This window comes from Anabas testudineus, chromosome 13, assembly GCF_900324465.2.
Source record: "Anabas testudineus chromosome 13, fAnaTes1.2, whole genome shotgun sequence".
NCBI classification, from domain to species: domain Eukaryota; kingdom Metazoa; phylum Chordata; class Actinopteri; order Anabantiformes; family Anabantidae; genus Anabas; species Anabas testudineus.
Window position 1 is genome coordinate 7,590,059 of NC_046622.1, and position 19,854 is coordinate 7,609,912.

The 19,854-nt window shown below is 39.8% G+C and overlaps 1 protein-coding gene across 1 annotated transcript in view; it reads left to right on the forward strand.

Annotated features, from left to right (window-relative positions):
• The first annotated feature begins 247 nt into the window (after positions 1 to 247).
• Positions 248 to 19,854, forward strand: part of lrrc75a (leucine rich repeat containing 75A) — a 39,037-nt gene continuing 19,430 nt past the window's right edge. Inside the window, exons 1-2 of the mRNA XM_026365463.1 lie at positions 248 to 1,218; positions 9,564 to 9,692. Coding sequence (XP_026221248.1) covers positions 970 to 1,218; positions 9,564 to 9,692 — 378 coding nt within the window. The 5' untranslated portion in view covers positions 248 to 969. The remainder of the gene's footprint in view (positions 1,219 to 9,563; positions 9,693 to 19,854) is intronic.

Consider the following 19,854-nt stretch of genomic DNA (forward strand, 5'->3'; position numbering starts at 1 on the left):
AGTAGATAAATAAACCTGCTCGCATGAGAAACGCAAACGTAAAGTGACACCTTTTGTAATGGAGGCTGGCACGCCGCCTTCCCAGAGACATGGAGGCTACTAAAGTGCAAACTTGGCAGTGGGGTGGGGGGAGTTGTGCTCACGTGCACTCGCTGCGCGCCCCCATTCACTTGCACAGAGGGTGTAATGCATAATTCAGTCCCAGCCAGGGGACAGCTCGGTCTCTCCCCTCCTGCCGAGCCGCGGAGCTGCAGCCTCTCCACACCCCGTGGACCCGAACACCGATGCGGCTGTTTCCTGCTCCTGGGCGGATGGAGAATCCACCTTGGATGAGGACGAATGCTTGTTTGTTGCGCGACTTCCAGCGGGTGAGGAAGGACAGGACAGAGCGAGGGGAAGACAGTCAGCGGTGATCTACTGGAGACGTAAACATTGCCATGCCCTGCTGCATGCAGCACCTCCCCGAGTCCTCTTCCTCCTGCTCCACTGGTCCAGGACGCAGGGATTTGCTTTTGAGGAGAACGCTGTTGACGGAGGTAAATATTTTGCAGACGTGGTGAAGTTGTGTTCGGGATAGGAGGCTGCGGCGGGCCACGGTCTCCACTGCTGGTCTCCTGCACCCCGACTTTGCAGTGACCGTGTTTTGCGGCCATTCTGCAGGAAGCATCCTCCGACCAGCTCCCGACTTGAGCCTCACTCTCTGGGATTAACAACTTCCCCAAAGCAGAAAACTAACTGTTCTCCTTCTTCATGGAGTATTATTTTGTATTCTTGAAACATTCCCCTTTACTTAAGTGGGTGATAATGAACATTTTTATCAAGCCCCAAATTGTTGGCTGTTAGAAAGATGTGATGAGCTGCAGGAAATTTAATGAGAAAACTAACTGAGACATTCATCCAAACTGCCTGTGCATGACTGCTCAGTGGGACCAGGCTTGTTATTATCACAGTTCACAGTAACACAGCACCATGGGTGCAAAGCAGACCAAAGGCCAGGAGTCTGGGGGGGCCAGCCCGCAGCACAGCTGGAAGCGAACCCCCACCAAGGAGCGCGGAGACATCTTGGCATCCCTCATGTTGAAGTCCGGGGACCGGCTGAGCCGTGGTGGGACGCCGCCGCCCTACCAGCGCCGCATCGGCATGATCCAGGAGATGATGCTGATGGCCAAGCAGGGGAAGCAGGATGAGGCCACAGAGATGCTGAAGACACTCCGACAGGTAGCTGCTCTGCATGTGTGTGTGTGTGTGTGTGTGTTTGAGGGTGAGTAAAGCCTTCAGGGGCCAAAGGTTCACATTTGTAGACAGACCACAACCCTGACTGGCTGTGTCTTTACTTCTATTCTTCACTTTCTGTGTGAATTGGTTCTTCCTGACCTGATTTCATCACTGACGATGAAATACCCTGCTCAGAAAATTAAAGAAACACTTCATCATCACAGTATAACACCAATCAGACTTCGGGGGTATCAGTCTGTCTGTTTAGGAAACAGTCAGGTTGCACAGGTAGTCCAGTTACAACTTGGATGGCACGTCCATGCGCGCTGTGTCTCCCAGCACAGTGTCAAGAGTATGAAGAAGATACAGTCCAGCACGGTGCAGCCCGACTGTCGTTCATCAGAATCTGTGCCTAGTTCACTTCACAGGTGAGAGCAGGTCTGAGCATGTGACAGACGTGAGGGAGTCTAGAGAAGCCTGTAACACCATCGAGCAGGAGCAGACGGGGTGGGTTTGTGATGGTCTCGGGAGGCATAGGGCCGCACAGACTGTGATCCAACCCAGTTACAGTCAGATGGTTTAGACTGGAGCAGGCGGCCCTGGGTTCCTCCTGGTGCAGGATGTGGCCCGAGTGTGTAGACAGTTCCTGGAGGTAGTGATGTCCCTGACTGGCTCTCACGTTCCCCTGGCCTAAATCCAACTGAACACCTGATCAGTGCATCCAGCACCACGACAGACTGTCCGGGAGCTCGCTGATGCCGTGATCCAGGTCTGGGAGGAGATCTCCAAGCACACCATTTGCTGTTATCAGGAGGAGGACGAGGGTCAAACACACTGAGTCACTCTGAGTCACATTGTAAGTTGCAGTGATGAAACTGATGCCACTTGGACCACCTGTGGTTGTGAATACAGCCCTCCATGGGTTAAGGATTTGGTTGTTATGTTATTCAACGCAGTGTTCACGAGGAAAGATTTAACCTTATTTTATTTATAAAGATCAAGTGTGGGATTCAAGTGCTGCCTTAATGTCCAGGCTCAGACTGACTGTTGACAGACTGAATCATCATCTGACTACCACCCTGTCTGTATAACTGAACATGAAAACCTCTGGCTGGTGGGATGGAGCTGGTGTTCTCAGCCTGGCTCTGCTGCACTAATACAGTATGTAGACTGCTGCGTTTTACAGCCTTGATTGGCTCGGCTGCTGCTGTTTCTACAGAGAGGAGGAAAAGCCCAACAGGAAGCTGACTGAATCTGTGGTGGAGAGAAACAAAAGGGAAGCAGGAAAATGCAAGTGGAGAATTTGGAAAGCTGTGAAGCTGAAAAGAAATTATTCACCTGAGGATGTTTATTGTTGTGACAAGAAGGAAAATATAATGAAACAGGTTTACAATACGTCACCCCCATGAACAGCAGCACGTCTTCTGTCACTGCAGCTTTCTCATTGATAATCCTTGAATCGAACAGTGCAGCCATGCAAACAGGCTCAAAAGTTTAGACAAGAGGATCACAATCTAAAAGATATAAAAAGATATTTAAGGTAGAACAGGGCTAAATGTGGATGGAAAGAGAGTTTTTAAATGTCTGGCATTTAATAGAGTGGGTAATAAGAATAACTGTTAGTTGCGGCCTTTGTTTACATGGCAGATAATGATGGTATCTTATTAAGAAGCAGCTCCCACTGTAATGTCAGGTGGTGAGAAAGTTGAATCAACAGTAATCAACATGAAAATGACTATAATCTCCTTACTGGATCACTTTTTAAATCTCTGCAGACAATCTGCTGTCTCACCTTTTCATAGAGTAATTCACATTTTTTAAATTCACCTACAGTCCGTCCACACTAACTAGTGTTAGTACTTCTAAAACACAGTGGACCTCCTTTTATCAAGCATTTCCAATTGACATGAAGAGCTGCATTGCTGTTAAGTACGTGTAAATGATATTTCCCAGCTGACAGAATGAGCTTCTGCACTTTTATTTTTTTTACGAGTGTTTCATCTGAAGAGAGCGACTTAAATTGTTTCCAGTATCGCTCCTCACCTTCCTTCTGTCTAACATGTTTCGGTGTTATTGGCAAACATCTGCTCTCCTTTGAACCTCTATTATGGCACCAGATACAGCTGCTGGGAGATTTGTGGTGACCATAAACCACTATCAGTACTCGGTGGTCTACTTCTGCTGTCTTGTAAACAATTTACAAATGCAAGATGTATTTCCTTGTCTCATCACTGCGTCCACTATTCATATGATGAAGTTGACAGTGTTGTTAAAGCACAAGCTACAGTCTTAATAGACATCTAGACATTTATCTACAAGGGGAGGAAGGCTGAGATGAAGCCAAAGGAGGCAGAAGGATGAAAACAACACGTGTTAATTTATATTTGCCTCTTCCTCCCAAAGGTACTAACAGTGTAGATTACAGGTTGTCATGTTGGGCCATGAAGACATAATTGAAGGAGCTCAATCAGTCGCATTTACGCTCATATTCTGGAGGGTTTGTGCTCTGGGAGAGCAGTACATGACGTCCGGACCACATGATGAATTGCATAAAGACAATTACTGAGGATAAAGAGAACAGAGGGGGGAAACACCATTAGCGTTGAACTGCAACAGAGAGGTGCTGAGGGTAAAGAAGGGGAAACAACACAGAGAAAGGAAAGAAAAGGAGGAAAAAGGAAAGAGAGCGGTTGTTTTTCTAAGATAGGACAGGCGCTGGTTACCAGGTTCTCCTCGTTGTTGCCCGGAAACCATGTCGATGGTGAAAAGACAGTGACTAAAGGGCTTTTTCTTAATCGCCACCTCCTTCCAATTAACTTGAAACCAAAGTTATCACCTCCTCACCGCTTCAATGAAATGTATTGCTAAATTATAATCAGCAGAGTGTGTGGGAACCTCTACCAGCTCTAAATTTATCCACATGTGGTTCCCTTTGGTTCCCTAACTTTGTGAGACTAGTGATTTTTTTTTTTGTGTGTGTTGTTGTCACCGTTAATATTTTAACACTTAAGACCGTAGTAGGTCGGGTTCACCACACCCTCTCAACTAGACAGACAGATACACAGACAGACAGCAAAGAACAGGTTGGCTACAACAGACCGGTAAAATATTTGAAACATCTTGTTGACACATTAGAGGCCTTAAGGTTCCTCAAGAGGTAGAATCTGATCTGTCCCTTCCTGTAAACAGCCTCTGTCTGTTGTTGAAGTGAACTCCCGGACATTTCAATCCCTCCACCAGCTTCACTTTCTCTCCCAGAATGGAGACGGTGTTAAAACTGGTTAAATATGTTGTAAATAGCTTATTTCAACAAAGCTGCAACTACAACTGTGCTCTATGGTCTCAGTGGCTTTATTCAGACCATGTAAGCATACTAGTGGTAATTTAGGAAGTTATCGGATTTCAGGGCGTATAGAAGTCTGGATGATTGCTCTGTGGGTGTTGATTGACAGTTTCCCTGCTGTATGTGAGATTCGAGATGCGGCAATGTGCATTGAGATATTAGCACACAGGAGTTTATGTTACACTGTTGGATGTTAATGCATGAGCCTGGATGAACATTTTCAAACTAATAAAACTAATCTCTAAAATTACTATTATGTATAAATACAATACAATATTCAGTGTTCCCCGGCTCTGCACTGCAGATGTTCCCTGTGGTGTTGCCTGCTGTGGTGATAAAACTATTAAATGTCCTTTGTAGAAAATTAATAAAAAACAGAAACATTTTTACATACATTTGTTTTTCCTTTTGTGTCGTGGTCTTATCTGCATTTGAAATGTCTCTTCTTGGTGCTGTTTGATTGAGTGATTCATCTGTGTTTTGGCTGCACTTTGAATCACAGCACTGTGAACGCTGTCTCTACATCTTTAGCTAATTCAAGTTCTTCAAAGCTCAATTTTCATACAGAGATCAATTCAACATTCAGTTATTGTGTGCTGTCAACAAATATGATGGTGAAGCTTTGACATGACCTTATGACTCGCAAAGAGGAAGGAGCACTTTGACAGCTATGCAGTAAAAACGTTATAATGAGGTAGTAATTACTTTTCCACATCGTATGCAGATTTGTCCCCACTGAGACTGAGACACTCAGGTTATAAACCGATCAGCCACATCATTAAAACCACCAACAACAGGTGAAGTGAACACTGACTATCATTCACTCCTTACTTTGGCACCTGTCAGTTGTAAAGCAGGAAACATTCAGGATCTGTGTGGCTAATCCATTTTCTATTTCTACTAGTCTGTTTTATTTATACAGACAAAAACCACACATTAGATTGGATTTTGTAATGTACTGTACCTTTAAGCTCCATATCCAGAGTATATGAATATTGAGCTGCTTAGTGAACCAACAGGTACAGTACAGTTTCCTATTTATCTACTCGACTACTCTTATCTGACTTTTGGAATATTGTGAACGTGTCAGAGAAGCTTTTGTTCTTCCCATCAGGTTGACATTGTGTGAATGCAGCTTATGAGTCTTTTACAGTAACTTGGTTGCTATGTCAGCTGTCAGATGAAGCGGTAAGCCGACTGACTCACACTGTTTATTCAACCAGCATGATTACATGCACATGTGAATTTATTTGAGCAGCCAAGTTTCTTATTTTATTATAACCCAACACATTACTGTGTCTCTCTGAAAGAAGCAGCACCATGTTTGACTTTACTCTTTCTTTCAGACTTGCTGCCACAGATTTCTGCTCGTTTTTACTATTGGTAATGTAAGATTGTGTTACAGTTAATTAAAAATGGAGTAAATGCTGGAAAAACAAGTGTTTTGTTTGCATTATTAGTCAGAAAGGCAGCAAACAACAAAGCCACATAGGCGACTGACCAACATCCGGCTGCATAGTCACTATTTTAGGTGGATCTCCTGTTGGTGATGGTGTAAGTAAAAAGAGATAATAATAATAAATAAATGATCTAAAATGAAACATAATTAGATGATTCAGACCCCTTCATGTACACTCTGGGTATGAGGAAGAAGACCTTTTTCACAGCAGTCATTTTACTTGTCATATGATGAAAGCAACAGGTGATGCAACTACTTAAAAACATCAATTTTGACCTTATCACAGCTACAGAAAGTGTCCGAATAAGCCACATCTGGAGCAACTAAATGGAACAGAGTCTTCATTTATAATTATCTCTGTGCTTTTCATTCGCTGAAAGTCATGGAGGCTCCCATACAGCTGTTTTGGGTAAGGAAGTTATGTTCAAATGAAAGGGTATATTACTTTTCAATCTGTCCTGATTCATTCATTAGTAGATGTTTGGCGTCTCAGCGCTGCTTCGCTGTCGCTTCCAAATTAGAAGAGCTCTAATCAGCCAGAATAATTCACAGCACCTGTGGGGCTGGGCTCTGAAGCTGTAATTTACTAAATATAAAAAATAACAGCTCATAAACATGTACTTTTTAAGCTGTGAGGCTGCAGCAATGTCTCTTGAAGCTGTAATATAAAAGTAAAAATAATAGTAATAATAATTCTTCATGGTCATTATTTGATCTTTAATAATCGTCTGTGTCACCAACATATATGGGTTTTCTTTCCCCTATTGCTGATATTTCCTGTGATTTGCCAGAGAGCCAGATGTGTTGTGTTTACCATGTCTGTCTCCTGCCCTGTCTTTGTTCATGTTCAGCTGGGTTTAAAGCACCACTTTGATGTTGACCGCCTCTAATTAATGAAGGTGGTGCTTTCTAATGAAAGAAAAGCACATGCATACGTACGGTAGCATAAATGGTTATGTGCAGGTGTGTGTGTGCACGCACTCAATCCGCCATACAGTTCAAGGTAGTACACTATGCATTTTTATTTTGTCCTTGTCATGTAGATTTACTGAAGGGCCGCTATTACTAACATATGAATTTACTGGAGGTTGAGAAGCATTTATGTAGTCGCTTGATCGCTATTGTTATAATTTCTTAGTTCTGTTCCAGACCTTCCAACTAAACACATGCAAACACTGTCAGCCCTGAGTTGTGGATATGCATGTTGTTGAACACCTTACTGTGTTCAGGTATAGATTAGCAGAGGCTGCAAGATTAATTTCAGTTCAGGGTTGATCAATTTGCATAACGATTCAAATCCTTATCGCGCTGTGAGGATAAGACACACGTGCTCCTCCGACGCTCTCTTGCACGTACACAGATAATCTGTATTGCTTTGTTTATTTTGGTGCCAGATAGGTCACGAGAAATTATCAGAAACAATCCAAGTGAAGTATTGATGTCATTCAGTACGGTTTTTAAACATAATTCACTCTGCTGTGTTGCTGAGAACATTGAATGCATGTATGATGTTTGTCAACGAGCCCATTGGGAAAAATGTTTTGTGGACTGATGAAACTATATTGGGGTCAAGCAGTTATTAATTCATAGGGTTCACATACTTTTTCCACTAGCACGACAAGATTTCTATGGTTGTTCTCAATAAAGACAGGATTTTTTTTGTAAATTATATTTGTTAATACTAAATAGTCATCACTATGGAGTGCATAGCACCAATGCCACAAATGATTTCAGACGTGTGACCTCAGCTGGAAGCTGTGTGAGTCCATGTATCCTGGTCACCACCAGAACAGATCATAACATACACCTGTTGATGCACTAATCATAGGTTACTGCTGTCTGCTGTGTTGCTATGAATGTGGCACTGGTATGAAAATACGGCAGCTGATTAGCGAGTGTGTCACTCAGTCGAGGCGGCTGTCATTATTTACAGCTGCTCCTACACAGAACAGTAGGCATTATGGAAACCTCAGTGAGTCATACCTGTCTGTAGAGACTGGACATCTCTCCCTCTCTTTGTCGCTGGCTCTCTCTGAACATGGTCGGCCCTGTTGCTACTTAACTGGCTGTGAACTGTCTGCACAAACAAGCCCGAAAACACACACACAAAACGCTTACACACAGACCTAAATGCATTTACAGACACATAGAAAGTATTTCAAGCCCACAAGCATTAGCAGCATAAACACCGGGTGCAGAGCAGACGGTACATATCTGAATCAACCCAGCCCTGTTCGTTTATCCATGTGTGCCATTAACAAGAGTTGCTCATAAAATCAGTGTTTGTTGTATTTATAATAAATGAGACAAATAAAGGGTGTAGACAAAATAACACCCAGTACTGACTAACCCTGCAGTCACATAAGCAATAAGTAAAAGAAACAAGTGCAAATAGTTTATTAGACTCAGTATTGGAGTTTTTTTTTTTTTACTGCCAGTGATTGAGGCTTAAGGTATGTTGCTAAAGGCTTTTAACAGATATCATAGGTGGCTAAACGAGATTTTGATTTATATACGGTCTAAAAAGTGGAAAATTAATGCATCTGCTCACATCAACAATGCTAGTGCTGCAGTTACATTACAGTATGTTAAGTAAACGATAGGTCCCATGAAAACACTAATTAGCTAAGTGAGCTCGTGTTAGCTACAAATTCAGTGAATATATTATTATTTAATGAAAAGTAGGTGTAAATAAACCATATATTCTGTTGAATATATAATACGGTTTGATTTTTTTTGGGCAGATTTTACTAACTACATTACATTCAATCCACCTTTTTATTTTACACATCGCCTGAGTGAGGACAAAATGTCAGGATTTATAATAATTCAACAAGCAGATTGCTGTGAAATTCAGGTTACTAAGGGTGCCGGTGGCCTTTTCTTTTGCACCCACACTAAGGACGACACTTTGACTTTTGGGGCTTCTAACTGGGAATAAGTTATAATCTTGTTCCCAAACTAAACTCGTAATTTGAATATATATATAATGGAGAATGTTGAAAGATTATTATTATTGACACTGTCCTTCTACTTAGTATTGGAGTTGGTGAGTTTTTTTGCATCCCTGAAAACACCCGTAACTACTCAATCCTCTCTCTGTCTGTGTGTTGTGTTTTTTTCTTAACAGGAGTTGTCATTCATGCTGACTTAGTAAGATTTAACAAGACCGCTGTTCATGCGTGAAGCTCTGCCAACAGGTTTATGCTTCGTCCGCTTTGAGGGAGCTTGTGATGTGACAAATCTTCATTTTCCTTCGCCATCAAGCTGATTGTCAGGCCTTGGCAAGCAGGGCCACAGGTTTTAATTTAATGCTTTAGGGGGTCAGCGAGTTTACAAAGCAGCATGGAAAATTTAAAAGCCTTTCCACTTCCGGCTTACACACAAGAAATGAATGTGTATGCAGGTATTTCTGTGTCAATGAATAAGTAATATTTGTTCTCTTATGTACATGGGTGTATAAATACATGTATAGAGAAGCGGTAATGGTCTTATTTAATGTGTGTGTGTGTGTGTGTGTGTGTGTGTGTGCACGTGTGTGTGCAGGACCTGGGCATGGAGTCAACATCTCTGGATGATGTGTTGTATCGCTACGCCAGCTTCAGAAACCTGGTCGACCCAATCACACATGACTTGATCATCAGCCTGGCACGATATGTCCACTGCCCCAAGACGGTAGGACACACACACATACACACAACACACACACACACACACACACACACACACACACAAAGTCATCTAGCGCTAACAATTCTTAGTAAACATTGGCCATTACTGTAAACACATCCGTACATGCACACACACACACACACACACTCACAGTCTGATGTGATTCATTGCATTGCTGCTATCAGATGATGTCCTGACTCATTTTGTCTGACACTATTAGGTTACGGAAGTGCTCTAAGTGGTTCTGTGGCTGTGTGTGTCCTTGAGGGAGCCTCAGCTCCTTGTGTTTATTCATTCATGTAGTCCAATGTGTCATTTGGTGAAAGAGGGAAAGAAAGCGTGACAGCAGCCATGCTGGACGAATAATACAGGGAGGAAGGACGAGTGATAGAGATGAAGATAGGAATTAAAAAGCCTGATATGTAATTGCAGCTTATTGTGTTCTATTGAAACAGGGTTGCCCCAAAGTTGGCTGTGGTAAAAGGCTTATGTTAAACCAGTTCTGAGCCCATTTTAATCCGTTTACTGTGTAAAGTCATATAGATCTGAGAATCGATTATCATTTCTAAATAGCTAAATGACATTTTTCCTTTTGTCTGGAATGATGCAGTACTTTTCTGAGACATTAAGCTAATTGTTCTTATCTCATCCCCTGACCTGACTAAGACCTTGTGAAAAACCAATGCGCCTCCTTGATTTAATGCATTTCCTGTGAACACATTATACTGGAGATGTTGGGTTTATTAAAAGTATTTTTGCTGATGTACAAACACACACATGCATATAGAAAAACATGGATTAATAAGCTTGTTTATCTGTGACAGGAGCTTACTGATACACAAGCTTAATCTTTATTAGCATGGCTGCGTGTGAATCCCAATAAACATGAAACTAAATGTTGCAAAACAACAAAACAAATAACACACAAAAGATGCACGAGACAAGCAAGGAAAACCAAATAATTTTCACTGAAGCTAATTTACGAGTTTGTTAGATGACACATTTACAGTTTTTACTTGTATTCGAACAGTTGAGTACGTACTGTAAAGCATGGCGACGAGCTCTGACAGCAACAATAACACCTTTTTGTTTGATGTATTTGGCTAAAAAACACAAAAAAATAAAACAATATGAAGCCATTTACCAAATACAGTTCTTCTTCTTCTGCGATTAAAAATAAAAATATGCCTGAAAACATCATCCTGACACTTACAGGCTGCAAAAGAAGTTTTCATTTTTGGGAAAATGTTGTATGCACTGAAAAGATGAAGCAGATTTGTAGTCCTAGAATGCACAATGGGTACTCTTTATTGATGCACAAACCTCATTCTGCCAGATGCTCTTCACACATGTCGAAGCGGCAGAGGAAATCGAAGATGAGGGTTTTGTGTAAAGTTCATGATAAGTGAATAGAGAGGCTGTGAAGAGCAGACCAGGAATGAAAGAAACACCAGAGGGGGTGTTGTTACGTGCAGAGAGAGAAGCAACAAGGGAGAGGAAGTACAGCAAGAGAAAAGGAGGAGAGCAGAGAGAAAGGTGTTATTTCCTTAGTTCTTCTCAGTTCGTCACATCTGACACGTTTGACCGTTTTCTCTTTTACTCTCTAGACATCAAAGATAATTCATGTTTCACTTCTTCTATTTCAGTGGACTCTAATAAAAGGTTAATGCAGCATCTATAGATGTCACACATCTTCACTCCAAGATCATTTTTATATTAGGATACAGGGACATAATTCAAACACTTGACACCGGCGAAGTTGTGCAGTAACATAGTTATGTAACCGATACAAAAGTGTGACAACTTATTATCTTTATTAAATAATATCACAGTGTCTCAAGAACAATTTCTTTGTCTCTGTCGCTTGTAAATGTGCTCAAATTATAAAACAAAACAAACTACTTTTTCTACTTTTAACACAGAAATCCTGATATATTTGTGGAACCATTGTTTATAATGTCTTGAATTCTGTTTGACCATTTGTTAAATAATGACTAATACACATCATCTCCAAACTGCAAGACAAGAAGTAAGTGCAGCTTGTTAATTCAAAGGGACAGAAAACACTTTGTACATACTGGTGTTTACACCATTCTTAATAAATGTCCTAATGAAACATTTGCAGCAACACAGTGATTAAAATATTTGACATGAAAAGAGATGTAAGTAATAATTTGATGTGCTGTATTCAATTCTCCTTATTCCTGGAACGGTACTCTGTGGGAAAACGACTGTAGAAAACACAACAAGGGGGATAATTGTCTGTGGGTTCATCACTACAAGCAGCCTCTTTTCAAACGATGCATAGTCATTGACTATTGACTTTGACTAATTACTCAATTGAATTGCATTTCTTTTTAGTGGAGTAAACTTTATCTTCTGCTTCAGGGATGTGGCAGTATCCCACATTTATAATATACAGATATTTCCTTGTGTAGGTATAGAGTACAGAATGATTCAGTTTTTTCTGAATCTCAGAAGTTAAAATCAATTCCTGGTATAAAAAAGTAATTATACATTTTTATACGTGTTTACTGGCTGAAGAAAAGTGGATTGAAGTTGTGTAACTCTTTTTTTCATTGTCATTCATCACTGCAGCCTCGGGCTCTATAAAGCTATGCAGACACATGAGTTGACAACTTCCCTCCACTGAGGAAATTTCCATGAAACAGCACCATAAAAGCACACGGTATTGTCAGGGACCCCACACACACATAACGTGCTCTGCCTCCAGGCAGCTGATAACACTGCATTTGTGCAGAGGGAGGATGTTGCTTTACTTCCACCTGCCGCTGTGTTGTGTTATACAGCTGTGGATGTTGATGTTGTTCTGGTCGTGTTGTCAGCCATTAGCAGACATGACCACTGCAAAGGCACCGTGAGTGAATGTAAAGTCTGACTTTGTATAGGCGTCGTCTTTCAGTCTCTCGTGTTTCAGTCAATACTTCATCCAGAAAACAGAGAATTTAATGAATGAATTATATCTTCCTCACAGCTTCATTCATCTATCAGATTAATAGTGGAAGATTAACTATGGCTTCCTGATTAGTTAAGAAAAATTTGAATTTAAAGAAAAGTAAATGTTTATTGATGTTAATAATGTAGAAAGAGACTTTTAATATAGCTTAAAGTCTTAAACATACCCCTGCATAATGCAGCTGCTGCCATAATAATAAAACACCCTTATGCACATTTAACTGTAATTAGATTAAAGTCCATGCAGGAGGAGTCGACAGATATTGATTGATATTACAGGAAATATGAAATCAATGAAACTGCATTATATCCATCAGCTGGAATAAGGACTAGAGTAACTTTTAATTAAAGGTCAATATTAAACCAATATATTGATCATAATGTAATTCACTGTCTTGTGTTCTAAGATAATACTTAAGATATTATCATATTCATATGAGGCAGAAAACAGTGGTGGAAAATACAGTATCACAGTATTTGTACTTTACTAGTTATAGACAGCTTATGATACTTCTACCACACAAGTAGTTGCTTCGTATTAACATTTAAACATATAGATATTTAGGTTTTAAACATTAAAAACACAAAATAAGTTGTTGTTGTGTATCAGAACTTATTATCAAACTAAATTCACCAACTGTAAATAAATAAATAATAGTTAAAACCAAATACTTAGAATAAAGTAATTTATAATAATATACATTTAAGAAATTCTGATGTATTTACTGGTTTATGTAAACTGAAGGAAGCACCAGTCAAGATATTTTTCAGTTTCTATTTCTTATTTTTAGTATACTTTTTGTTAATCATCATACTTTTTACAGATTTTATTGTTTGTATTTAGAAATTGAAAGTAGACAGAGATATGATGAGGAAATACAGAGAGATGGCAACTAGCGTAATAATATTTAATATCTGTGACGGATTCCCATTTTTCACATGTCACTTTTTTCTTTTCTTTGCGTTTGTCTTTTATAGAAGTCAAAATGTCACCAACACACCAGCAAAGAACGACTTCATTGTGAGAGCAGTTTTTTTTTTTTATGCCTCCTTTGTTTTCCTCCACTTATTCATTATCTTCTGTAAATGAGGCCAACAGTCAGTAGTTTGCTCTATGGTGACTAGCAAATTGAGATTTTGGACAATAGTGAGCATCATTATTTTTCCATCATGTCTGTCAGCTCTAGTGTCACACTACAGTAATGGTCACGTCAATTAAATGTGATATATGGCGTTGTGGCAGTGTTTGCAGAAGGTCGTGTACATGTCACAGGCGCTAAATTGTGCAAAACGAAGATTTCCGACTGTATATTGCTCTAAACTCAGTGGCTGCTTGGACAAATGCACTTTAATCTAGACAGCGTGTTACATTATTCCTTATAACTAGTCAATTGTCCAGTACAACTGTTCGGCCAGGTCTACTTTTAAGATGCTGGTAATCAGATCTGGTGATCAGGTTTCTGTCAACTGTGAGTCTTGTCTATTAGAAGTAGAAGGTAAAAATTAGAACATGGTGTTTTTACATCAGGAAGCCGGGAACCCAAGTCCAGGAGCCTTCAGTGGGGTGACAGTCCCTTTAAGGGAATCGTTTTCATTTCCACAAATGAAGCCCAGACTGTAAAAGGTCTGTTCACTGCTGTGTGGCTCCAGCTGAGCACTGTGCCTCATGAATCCACACATACAGCAGCTGAAAGCTTTGCTGCTTCGTTCCTGTTATTTTCTCTGTCTCCAGCTCTTTCTACTTTTCTTTTACCTTTTTTTCCTTTTCATTTCACACCTCTTCTGCTTCTACTCTGCAGATTTTAAATCACCTGTTTCTCGCTTATTGCCTGTTTTCCATCAGTCCCCACTTTTCTTTTGATGGGAATCCAACAGACCGCTGCTGAACAGTACTTCAACAGAAAGCGAGCACTTGTGTCTGTATGTGTCTAACCCTGCTCATATCAGGAGATATCTCGATATATATATGGTATTTGAGATAGTATATAACCATCCCATTTAATTAAAACTGTGCAAAGTAGAGTGTTAACATATATTTTTTACAATCAGAGAAGGTGGGATTAGGTTAAGAATTTTTGGTATTCTAAGTATTTTGGTTTTAACTATTTTATTTTTAGGTTAAGATTTTTGTTGCTACTTTACAGTTTAAACTACCTTGAAAGTAACTTTAATCTGTAAATTACATTGTTAAACCATTGTAATTAACTCTGTGTACGTCTGTAACTTCTAAAACAGTGAGTTTATTTGAAGTTATGAGGAGAGAAGAGAAGTTTGCATATAAAAAAAAAACATTTTATTGGATTTAAGGAAGTTTATACATTTCTCAGCATTAAACTGAAAATGTGAGCACGATCACTGAGAAAGCAACAGGTGTCACTAAAACATATCTACCCACTCATCCACATGTTATTTATCTCACATTTTCAACCACGTTCCTCTTTCAATAACTTCATTTTAATCATTTATATTGACACAGATAGACCTAAGAAATCACGAAGGAATAGAAAACATGTTTGTAATAGAATATATTATTTCTAATAGAGTCACATACGTTGTGCTGTCTGACAAACAACGAATGACTCACGTACATAATGTTATTATTGGCACAGTCAGCTGTAAATTATAGCTTTTACCGAAGGCACTATTTTCTGTGAACATGCAATTTCAAGTAAGACTAGTGTCATTATTGAAAGTGTTTCTATTAATTAGATAATAACAGTATGTGGTTGAACAATAAGATGTCAGTGTGATGTTTGATCATCACACTGACATCTTATAACTTATAGTTATAGTTTTTAAAGTGAAATCATTTTAGATCGAGGTGCATTTATGTGTCTTGTCTGTACGCGTGTTTCTCATTTTACTTGTTCTTCTATTTCTCGCGCAAAAATGTGATATTGATATTCCAGTGGAGTGGAGATGGATCCAGTGAGATTTCAATTTCAGGTGAGAGGAGTCAGCTGCTGGAGGACGTGAAGGCTCTGGATGAATAGACGTCAAAATGCTATTTAAATTGAACTGCGTTAGCACCGTGTGTGTGTGTGTGTGTGTGTGTGTGTGTGTGTGTGTGTGTGTGTGTGTGTGTGTGTGTGTGTGTGTGTGTGTGTGTGTGTGTGGCCCCTTGTTTGAGAGCTTGGCACCAAGTGACCAGTGATTTATTAGCAATCAATACGTATTCCTCATTAAACACAAAGCAGTTCAGCCTGTCCATCATTGTGTCTCCTCAGCTGCTCTTTCATCTTTTCCTTCCAATTATCAGCGACTGTCCTCTATCCTGTCAGTCTCTAAGTGCTAAGTGAAGTGAAATGTTGGTCAAAGGACTCTTTAGGAGGCAGCACATATGTTGTTTTAAGACCATTTACCTAAACTGCTATTTTTACATTTAAGCGAAACAATTTCATCGATCCAATCGACGTAAATGTTTCCCTGGACTACAATCCAGGGAAACACTGTAATAATTAATGTTAGAAATTCTTATTAAGTACATATTATAAATTGTAAAAGTGTAAACCTCGTTACAAGACACAACTTTGAGCCAAAGCTTGCTTCTCACTGTTTGTAGACTCTCTAAATGCCCCCTAAACACAGAGGACCTCATTGTGATATCTGTGTCCCTGAGGAGCGCATAAAGCATTTAATTCCTGAGAGCTAAGATCCAGCCATGGCGCCCAGTGAGCCCTGTGCGAGGTCTTCCCCTGCACCTCCTGACTGCTGCAATGAGAGCAATAAGATTGGATTATCCAAACAATTCATCTGCAGACTGGAGGAACAGTTTAGCAGTTATCTACCAGAGCATGTGGGGTGCGCAGTGAGAAATAGGTCTAAAGTAATGGCTCCATTTGTTCTGTGCAAACTAACTTTATCATCAGGCTAGCCTTGGGGCAAAGAGCAGAGATGAGGCAGACAGATATAGAAGAAGGAGATGGAAACTGAGCGAGAGACGAGAGGTCATCAGTTCTCTGGAGACCGGAAAGATTCATAGATGTATTCTGTATCAATAATGAAACGAGAGAGAGGAGGTGGAGGGAGACTGGGGACGGACAACAGAGAAAGAAGGAGAAGTGAGAGAGTGATAGCAAAAGGAAATAAAAGGAGGAGGAAGAGAGCGAGAGAAAGCTGTATGCAGTAAAATGTCGAAAAGGTCACAGTGAAGCCGGATGCTTCTCCTGCTGTACTCATCGACCTGAGCTCTCTCTCGTTCACTGAAGTACAATTCAATTCTTCCAGCTTTATTGACGTGACTCTTACTCATATGGCTGATGATACAAAACACGCTGATACATTTCAACTAAGACACCACAAATAATTACAATATAATATACAATATAGTTATTCATTATTGTCAAAACATCAGTTATTGATTAGGTATTGATCCTTAAAATATGTCCGGTGCTAACTTAAAATCCAAATAGTTTGATTGTATATCTGGAACAATAAAGACCTCTAAAAAATGTCAGTGCTTCTGCAACCAGGCCACTGTATTTTTTATTTTTAGCTTGGCATCTGTGCATATTTGAGTTTATCCAGTGTTTTTATCAGACCGGGATAAAAAGACTGGACGGACTAAAAAGAAAACTGGAACAGTGAAACAGCAGAAAAACAACTTGCGATGAAAAAACATTATATCCGAGTTAGAAAATGAATTCACCCAGTATTATAGTGCTACATATTGTTGTGCTGTAACCTAACAAAACCAAACAGCCTACAGTTGTTATGAACAGTCTTCTCTGAGAAACCTGATTCGTGGGTTGATCTTTTTCAGAAGTACCAGAAGCAGCTTCCGTCAAACATTTACTTTAGCGGAGAGCTGCCTTAAATATATTTTAAGTGTAAAAGGACAAAAACATCTGTTGTTTATCAGGGCTGTGAATCAGAACACACCTGAAACCAAAACAATGATCTGAAAGATGCTAAAATCCACTGTGGCGCTAAGAGGAACAGTGAAGTGATTACATGATAAGATTAATTTGTGCAGCTTAAACTAAGCTTAAACTCTGTCGCTCCACAGGTCTTAAAACCTCTACAGTCCACTTCTGTGTCTGTGACATGATAAATAAGTCACGTTTTTTTGTAAGATTTGACCACACACACACATTTACAGGAACATCCTCTCCATTTCTCTACAGGAATCTTTGGCTCTTTATTTAATTTGAAAATGTAAGTTCCTCCATTTTTATTATTCATCTTCTGCCCCATTCTGAAGAGCAGGTCAAAAACACACACAGTGTGGTACCTCGCAGCTTAAGGAATGCTGAGTGTCTCTGTTGATATCACTTCTTCCTCTCACCATCTGTTTTAAACTGGATACTGGGGACCTGCAAACCTGACTCACCACCTGAATAAATGCATTTTAATATGGGTAGAAGCTTCCTCTCTCGTCCTCTCTCTCTCTAACACGCACAGGTTGTGGTGACAATGATGCAGATGGGTAAAGATGAAGCGATGCATCAGTAACCTCGTAGCTGTGTCTAAAATTGTTTTCCCTACACAATGAAAACTCAACATATTTATGGTTCGTCATTACTTTGCGTCACAACCGGCAGATGTTTCACATGACTGTATTTTACATGTCAGTCATAAGATGCCGCGGCAAAGTATTTGATCACATGCTTAGCCTTTTCCATTCCACTGTGATGTGGACTACATGGTGTGTAAATGTGCGATTCAGACATTCAAGCATAATAACCGTGTTGTAGCACAGCAGGTAGCATAAAGGGCGTGATTATGGACCCAACAAATCAACACATCATGTAGTAATTTATTCCCAGGCTTCCCAGTGAGCGTGTGTTTATGTGTGTCTAATCATATTGGAAACATAAATAATGTGTTTGCTAATTCTTTGCTCCAGTGGTCCTACAATTCTTTCATTAGGCTGTATCCTTGTGTGTCTCTCCTGCATGCTGATGCTGCAACACTTCACTGCTCCATCCCATTCTGTGGTAACATAATGTGCAACATGACATTTCCATTTCCCACTCCTCTGTGTACAGATGTACAGTAAAACTGACAGCGTTACAATCTAATACCTGCTACATAGATGTTCCTGCATAAAAATAGATTGCATGTACTGGATTTGTTGTTGGTTTTTTGGTCTATGTGCTGAACCATTAGTGAAAACTAAATTCAGTGTATTAGTATACTGAATACCATACTGCATATGCTGAACAATAGCTGCAGCCTTAAACCCTCTGAGTCACGCTGGAAACATTATTACCTCACAGAATTATCCATCACTTGTTGCTCATTTCCACAAGAGTGGCTGATAATCTTATCATAAAACCTTTGAATAAAGGATAAGTAATGCAAAATGCACTTAAACAACGATCACGATTTTGTTTTTCCATGGCTAATGATGTAAAAGTGACATCAGGGTGTTCTTGTGTTAAGCAGCATGCAATTCCCCAAAAAATCTCCTTCCTGTCTGCAGGTGTTTGAGGGAAATTAGCTTTTCTATATAAACCTTAAACACACACACATAATTAAACACAGACAGGTGTAGATACATTAATCGGAGCGGTTAATGTATCTACACCTGCAGTTTACTCACAGCTCATGTTCCAAATGACAGTACAGATCAAGAAAGACTGGTGTTATAGGATAAGAAATATCTATTTATGCAAATGTACAGTCTAATGTGGTGGTCTAGTCTAATATACTGTAAGAATAACACAGTAAAATGTCTTTTCTGTAATCTGTACATTTTAAAAGGGTGTCACATCAATTCTTACTTTTATTTTAAAATGTTTTTGTTCTTCTTTCTGTTCTGACTTGGAGAGGATAGATATAAGAGACATAACAATTTAACAGTCGATAATGTGTTAGCTCCATGCCGACACAGAATGGGATTTTATAACATTACCGTGCAGGAACAGAAATTAGCACAGCGTCTAGTGGACAGCACTCAGAGTTGGAGTGACCAGATATTTTCACTAAACTTTATTGATTTACTCTTTAAACCTTATTGATTTACTCTTCTTGCAGCTCCCACCCTGTAGCATGTGCAGTATTTACCTCTTTAGCTGCTAAATCCTCCACCAGCTAGTACAGTTCTACATTTCTGCAGCTGAACACAGATTCTTAGTTTCAAACTAAGCTACAGCAAAATAAACCCTGGTTTTCTTAAGGCTACACAGCTGTTTAGTCCCAATCCCCTCAGTTCCCTTCACATTGTGAGTGTGGAAATGTTTTG